Genomic DNA, 8,402 nt, shown 5'->3' with positions numbered 1-8,402 from the left:
TAACTCAGGATTTAATTTCCCTCCTATTTCCTTTTAGTCTGCCTGTCCTGCTCCACAATCCTTGTTGAGGCCTTTTTCCTAGTGCTGAATAGTTCAGGACCAGCTGTGACCGTTTTGCACTGCTGTTTGGTTTTAAGTAGAAACTATCACTTTGCATTTCTAGGATATCTATGCTCATGCGTAGTAGAACACTCCGGGGGTGGAGGTGTGGTGTCCACTCACTCAGGCACCCCCTGTAGTCACCAGAATGGAGTTGTGCATTCAGCGAGACACCAATGAACAGATACAAAAAAAAAAAAAAAGAGTGTACACACCTCTATCTCTGCAGTTCTGTCAGGCATCTGTGGCTGCTCTAATTCTTCCCCTGTTTGGTCTCGCCCAAGATGGTGGCTCTGGGAACAGCTGATTGTCTTGAATTAGAAAGCAATGGATTTTTTGCTTCTGCTACATCACCTAGCTGTAAGCCTTCCAACCTGCTAAATATTCCTTTATATGTGGTTGAGAATTCTGGCACCATCCTCTGAGCCTGCTTGATCCAGTATTTTGTGTTGTTGCGGACGGAGCTCTTCACTGCACTTCTACCCAGTCTGCCATCTTATTTGTTCTTTATCCTTTATCTTTTAATTCTATTTTTCCATGAGCTTTTTCAAGGCCCTTTGTATACTATGGTCAAAGGATACTGATCCCAGAAGTATAAGAGAGCTTCAACCTAATAAACTCATTCCATATAATACACTACATTTGTAGAACAATAGAAAACAAAACAAAACAAAACATTATCATCTCAGCTGATGGCGAAATGCATCCAAATCCAAAAATTTTATGGTAAGAATGTTTAGCAAATTAGGGATGGACATGAACCTTCTCAACACAATAAAACGAATTATAAAAACCCCACAGCTAATATCATACTTGAGCCCACCAGATGCTCCGTGAGAGAAAGATGAGGCTTTCTGTTCCAGCAAAGATTTAAAGATTCAGAAACTCTATACAGGATCTCTCTAGTTGGAACTGACTCAATGGCACTTAATAGCAACAGCAACAACATCATATTCATTGGGGAAAGATTTGATGCTTTTCCCTTAAGATTAGGAATCAGACAATGATACCTGTTTTCAGCACAGTTATTCTAAGCAATTCTAGCCAGTGCAATTATACAAGAATAAAAATTTAAAGGCACCCATATTGAAATGGAAGAAGTAAAACTATTAGTAGATAATATGCTCTTATAAATAGCATAATGAGCTCTGGCAGCGTAGTGGTTATGAATTGGGCTACGATCCTCAAGGTCAGCAGTTCGAAAATACCAGTTATTCCACAGGAGAAAGAGGAGGCTTTCTGCTCCTGTAGAGATTTACAGCCTTGGAAACCCTGTACAGGGTCTCTTTGAGTCGGAACCAACTCCACGGCACATAATCACCACCACCATAAATAGCTTATCTCAGAGAATCCACTCACATATAAATTTACTATAGCTAAGAAATTAAGGAAAGTTCCAGGTTAAAAGATCAACAATAAAAATAAGTTGTGTTTTTATGCACCAGTAGTGAACAATCTGAAAGGACATTTTGAAAATTTAATTTGCAAAAGCATTTGAAAGGATGAAATTCCTAGGAATAAATTTTAAACAAGAAAGTAAGAGATTTTATATATACTGAAAACCATAAAACATTCCTGACAGAAATCTAAGAAGACATCCTTAGTTCATGGATTGGAATACTTAGTATTGTTGAGATGCCAAGGTTACTCAAAGAGATCTACAGATCCAATACAGGCCATCTCAAAATTTTAACAATGGTTTTTGCATCCATAGAAAAGCTGAACCCAAATTCATATAATGGGGCACAGATAACCAAAATAAAAATGCCACTTCAAGAAGATAAAAGCATAAGGGCTCAAGAAGAAGAGAGGGAGAGTGGAAGTGAGACCTATTAATTTGGAGGTAGATGATGAGTATGGTGTTGTAAATATTCACCTGACTGCATATGACATGGTCCTCCCAGAGAGTTATGCCCTATTTGTTTACAATCCCTGCAATGATCTCTCCATTAAAATCAAGGAAAGTCATTCATTGCCCACAGAAACCATGGAGATGTTGCGGCTGCAGGACTGAGGTTAGAAAATGTTCCTGGACTTGGTCCTTGCCACCCGTGAGCGAGTGGTTCTGAGTACTGCGTTTGCAAAGCTTTTCTTGGAGATAATCTGAACCAGTCTTCATGAAGGAGGCAGGTTGTTAATGAAAGAGCACACTGAAGAAGACTTCAGGAGAAGAGTCAGAACTTGACAAGAACTGGAAGAATTGTTGGCCAAGTTGTGGACCCTTTCACTGGGCCAGCACTGGTAATATTGAATCTTAAGGATAAGAGTAAAGTTAAGCAGGAGACTGTGGCTCTTACATGCTCTCAGTACCCATTCTCACTGTCAGGCATGCTGCCCTCGCTCTGTGGTATAGCTTTGCCTGCCATTTATTAACCACCTTCCTTTGACCTAACCCCACTCCTTTGAGTATCCTACATTTAATAATAATAATAATAATAATAATAATAAAAAGTGGCCTTTTTTGGGGGTGAAAGGGTAAAGGTATTGTAGTTTTTATTGTTGTTGTTTTTATGTGTCATGGAGTTGGTTCCAACTCATAGCGACCCTGTACAGGGTTTCCATGGCTGTAAATCTTTATGGGAGCAGAAAGCCTCATCTTTCTCCCGCAGAACAGCTGGTGGTTTCGAACTGCTGACCATGGGATTATTATAAATATTCCCAAATTGCTCTTTGTATGGGCTATATGTAATGGCTGTACCAATTCCCTGGCCTGCCAGCAATCTGTGTGAGTTATTTCTTGTCCACAAGAACATTATTACCAGGCTTTGTCATTTTTGCCAGTCCTGTATGTGAAAAGTGGGCCCTTTGTCTAGTCAGAGTTGCAAGTATCTTCTTTTCTTTCCTTTTAAAAACTGTACATTTGCTAAATTCAGCTATTATATATAGTCTTATAGCTATTTTATATAGCAATTATAGGTAGCTATTATATATAGTGGTTACGAATCGGGCTGTGAACCTTAAGGTCAGCAGTTCGAAACTACCAGCCGCTCCGCGGGAGAAAGATGAGGCTTTCTACTTCCGTAAAGATTTACACCCTCGGAAACCCTGTACAGGGTCGCTATGGTTCGGAACCGACTCGATGGCACTTAACAACAACAACAACATTATATATAACCACAATCAAGGTAGAGAGCATTTTCTTTGTTTTCTCATGCTCTTTGATTGTGTACCTTAACCCATGACCCAGGCAACTAGTGGTCTGATTTCTGTCACTATGGTTTTGTCTTTTTGAGACTTTCTGTATTCATGGAATCCTATGATAAGTAGCCGTCTGTGTTTGACTTTGTTCACTTACCATAATGTTTCTGAGATTCAAATATGATGTATTGATAGTTTGTTCTTTTTTGTTGCTGCTTAGTATTCCAAAGTAGGTTTTTACCATATTTTGTTTATGTATGCACTAGTTGATGGACATTTGGGTTCCACTTACAGAGTTTGGCTTTTATGGATAATGAGTCAATGAACATTTGTACACATGCCTTTTTGTGTATTTAAGTTTTCATTTCTCTTGAATAAATACTTAAGACTTGAATTGCTGAGTCATATGATAAATGTAAAGTTCCTGAATGATGCAAGTGCTGAATGTGCTCAGCTGTTAACTGCTAAAGTTGGAATTTTTGGGTTCTCCTTGAGGTAATTCAGAAGAAAGACTTGGCAATCTAATTCTGAAAAATCATCTGTTGAAAACCCTATGGAATGCTGTTTGACACTGATACACAATGGGTCGCCATGAGTCAGAACTGGTTTAAAATATTCACACAACGGATTATTATTGAGCAGTAAAAATGAGTGAACTGCACGTGTACATAAAATGATGAATCTTATAGTTGTTGCTAAGTGCCATCGAGTCTATTCTGATTTGTAGTGGCCCTGTATAGGGTTTCTGATATCTTGCTGGCAGGTTTGAACCACTTATCTTGAGATTAGCAGTTGAATGTTTATCCGACAGCACCACACCAAGACACAATAAAAATAGGTGAACTGCAGCTATATTTAACAATGATGAATCTTAAAGCTATATAGTATGAAAAAACAATTCTCAGGAAGTTATGTGCATATGGAATTAATATGAAAGTTTAAAAACTAATGAAACTTAAAAATATATTGTTTAGAAATATACGTATATGTCAAAGAACTGGAAAAAATATCAAGGGACAACTGCACACTAAATGTAGGCTCATATTTACCTCCATTGTGAGAGATAAGGGGAGAAACGAGACATAATACAGAGCTAGATGTGTCAGTATTGGTAATGCCTTGGTTCATAAGTTAGGGTTTTATTGTAGTTCATATTTGTATATGCATTGGATATATGTCATAATATATGAAACAGTAAGACATGTTTTCCTTCATAAGGGTATTATTGGATGAAAGCATAATTTTTAGGATCTATAAATGAGATTTGCTGAAATACAATAATTCATTGGTATTAAATAGGTAAAAGACATTCTGAACTTGATTAATATAAATTCAGAGTATTTATAGTTGAATGTACTATGTAGTTTTAGTAAAATGACACTTTACAGATTTAAATGCCTGGCACATAGAATAGTTGTAATAAATTTTTCTTTTAGTCAAAAAGTTAATAGCAAGGAATCTGTGTGTTTTTTAAAGAGATCTTTGATCTGCTAAAAAGTGATGTTTTTATATTACAAAAAGTACCTAATGTGGCATTAGTTTATATTACCATGTGTAGTAGTGTTCCGTTTCTTTTCAGTAGAATCTACTTCAGTTAGTGTTCAACAAAGAAAATTATATGCCCTCGTTATGTGTGCTTTAATTTAGATGCTTAATGGCTTTTAATGTTACAAAATAAGTTTATTATTACATTATGATCTCATTTGTATTATATTGTCTTGCTCTTCTGTATTTGTGGTGATATGGTCATGGTTTACAAAAACAATAATCCCTAAGAAATAGGTCATTAACAGTAGTTAACGATTACTTGTGATCTATGGTAATGACTCATTTCTTTGGGATTATTGCAGTTATAAACCATAATTACAGATTATTACAGCAATAATTATATTGTTAGGGAAAAAATGTTCTGTGCTTGGAACAGCTGCTAAAACAAGTGCCTGAAATTTCAGGATAAATAGAAAAACAGAAAATAATAATGGAAATTTAGTCAGACTATAAGATGAGATTTTAAACAATATTATAGATATGAAACTCATGTATTGGATGTTTTTTCTAAATGCAATTTAAATTTATGGATTTACATGGTTCTTTAAACTTTGTGCATATAGTTCTGTAACCAAAATAATAACTTCTTAACATTTATTCTTTTGAGGACTGTCGATCTAAAATGATTGAGGTTTAGAGAAAGATTTAATGTTTATGAGAAACAATTGTTTTCATGCAGATAAATATGAATAATTTATTTGACAAATTAATAATAATGCCTTTATTTTTCATTGTTCATTTCTAACCGTAATCTTAACTCAGTCAGTACTTCTTAAGTTCTTAAGAGTTAAAAAATGTTTATTTTTCTATTTCTCTTGAGATACAATTGAAATCATTACTTTCTAAAAGAAATATGCATTTGTTTTAATGAATAAATAAAACTTTTCTTTAATATTTACCATAATTTTAGGGAAAAATGTTCTCAATTGATTACAAGCTAACTTTGCTTGATATTCTTTGATATCAAGAACTGAATTTGAAAGTCACAATATAAAATTAATTGATGAACTGAAAAAATAAAATTTGGAAAATTCATGTCCTGTGTTTTAATATCTTTAATTTTCTTCTTAGCAGGCAGTGTTGCTAATCAAATTACATTGCAGAGGTCATTTATTTCTTTTGCTTTCTCCCTCACTAAACTGAATTCCTTGGGCATACGGTCTCTTCTTTCCCACTTTGCCCAGTACATGCACGTACTGAGTTATGCAGAGAACATAACAGATACTAGGTACTCAACATAAGTTTTTCTAAATGTTTTAAGAGTTTCTTTGTTTTGTTCCCAGCTTAGAAGAGTTTTGTTGTACAAAGAGCAGTGGTAGTGGTTGTGTACTGTGAAGTTGCTTCCAACTCATAGCAATCCTGTATAGACTTTCCCAGGTTGTAAATCTTCATGGGAGCACATAGCCTCATCTTTTTCCTGTGGAGGAACTGGTAAATTCGAACTGCTGACCTTGCAGTTAGCAGCCTAGCTTGTAATCTACTATGCTATCAGAACTCCTTACAAAGAATATTAAGAAATTATATATGGCTACTTGTAACTGGCATTAATTTTAATAAGCCTCTTTGTTGGAAAGAAAGGAATTTAAAAATTCTTAAATACTGTATGACTTAATTTTCTTGGAATGTTATTGTTGTTAAGTGCTGTTAAATCAGTTCCGACTCATAGTGACTCTGTATAGCGTTTCCAAGGAGTGGCTGTTGAGTTTGAAATGCTGATCTGTGGTTCAAACTGACGTTGTGGTCGAGTGCTTAGCCTACAGGGCCACACCAGGACTCCAAAACATAACTAAGAATGACTGTATAGCAAATGTTACATACTGGTGTATTTTAAGGAGTTTTTTATAGGTATAATACAGGAACTGTTGAAAAGGAGATAATTTTATTTAATAAAAATAAATAACATTGACCAATGTTTACTGAGTACTTATTTTGCAACATATTATTATGAGTACTTTTCAAGCAGAATGGTATTTAATACTTATCACAATCTTGAGTCAGTTTATTATCATGCAGATTTTGATAAAAGAGGAAATTAAAACCAAGAGAAATTAAGCCCTAGTGTGGCACTGTAGGATAAGCACTGGACCACAAGGTCTGTTTGAACTACAAGATCGTTGGTTAAAACCCACCAGTTGCTCCCCTGGAAATCCAGTACAGTGTCGCTATGAGTCAGAACTGACTCGAAGGTACTTAACACCACCACCAACACCTAATAGTAGTACAGACAGGGTTTGAACCAGGCTATGAGTTTGATTATCTAAATTATACCAGGGAGCTTCAAAATGTTCTTGGAAAAATTCTGTTATTATATTTTCCTTGAACTTTTTGAAGCCCCTCACACATCTTCTGTTATTTTTGGCACCAACTTTCCTACAAAGAAAAATAAAATGTATATGTATAGTAAATTCTTTGTCTCTTTTCAAGTAGGCTTTTTTAAATCAGAAGCTAGTAGGCAAATGGAGTCCTGGTATTGCCCTGTAGGATAAGCACTGGACTACTAACCATAACATTGACAATTCAAACCCACTCACTAGCCACCCCTTAGAAACCCTATACAGCATCTCTGTGAGTTAGAACTGACTCAATGGCATTTACCAGTAAGTAAATGTCTTAATATTTACATTACTCAGAAGCCACATATGTAAGTTTTCATATTTCTTATTGAACTATTTAGCAAATATTCATTTCAGTTGTCATATATATTTGGTTTTATCATGAATGCTTTGGGGATCAAAAGAAGTATGAAACTAGTTAGAAATTATTCCAAATCTTACACAATCTCATCTTTTTTCAGGATTTATGAGGCAGCTAGAGAACCCTTCAGGATTAGGAACCAGTGCCTAGACTTTTTAATCATGCTGTTAGATGTCTTCCAGTTTCTTGGCTCTGTCTGACTCATAGCAGTCCTATGCACAACAGAACAAAATAGTGCCTGGTTGTGGGCCATCCTCAGTTGTTATTATGTTTGAGCCTATTGTTTTAGCCACTGTGTCAATCTAGCTCCTTGAGTGTCTTCCTTGTTTTCACTGACCCTCCATTTTACCAAGAATGATGCCCTTTTCCAGGGACTGATCACTCCTGATAACATGTCGAGAGTACATGAAGTGAAGTATCACCATCCTTGCTGCTAAGGAGCATTCTGGCTATACTTCGTCTCAGGCAGATTTGTTTATTCTTCTGGAAGTCCATAGTACTTTCAATATTCATCACCAAAACCGTAATTCAAATGCATCAGTTCTTCTCCACCCATCTTTATTTGTTGTCTAGCTCTCACATGCATATGAAGCTATGAAAATGCCATGGCTTGGGTCAGGTATACCCAAACAAAGGTGACATCTTAGCTCTTGAACACTGTAAAAAGGTCTTTAGCAGTAGATTTGCCCAATGCAATATGTCTTTTGATTTCTTGACTTCTGCTTCTATGAATGTTGATCCAAAAGGAAATCTTTGAAAACTTCATTTACCTTTGTGTTTATTATGATTTGAATCATAGATCTGTACTTTTAAAAATAGGGATTTATGATGATTAAGTGAATATAGGTATAGATAACAGACAAATGTTTAGAGTAATGCCTACTACATAACTAAACACTGTATAAATGTTTGCTATTGTTACT

At 35.5% G+C, this 8,402-nt stretch overlaps 1 protein-coding gene across 1 annotated transcript in view; it reads left to right on the top strand.

Annotated features, from left to right (window-relative positions):
• RANBP17 (RAN binding protein 17) overlaps positions 1-8,402 on the top strand; it is a 520,934-nt gene that overhangs the window by 108,702 nt on the left and 403,830 nt on the right. Inside the window, exon 13 of the mRNA XM_006864848.1 lies at positions 1,814-1,921. Coding sequence (XP_006864910.1) covers positions 1,814-1,921 — 108 coding nt within the window. The remainder of the gene's footprint in view (positions 1-1,813; positions 1,922-8,402) is intronic.

Source organism: Chrysochloris asiatica, unplaced genomic scaffold (genome assembly GCF_000296735.1).
Source record: "Chrysochloris asiatica unplaced genomic scaffold, ChrAsi1.0 scaffold00071, whole genome shotgun sequence".
In the NCBI taxonomy this organism is placed as follows: Eukaryota; Metazoa; Chordata; class Mammalia; order Afrosoricida; family Chrysochloridae; genus Chrysochloris; species Chrysochloris asiatica.
Note: the sequence above shows the minus strand (reverse complement) of the source record. Positions and strands in the feature narration are given on the sequence as shown.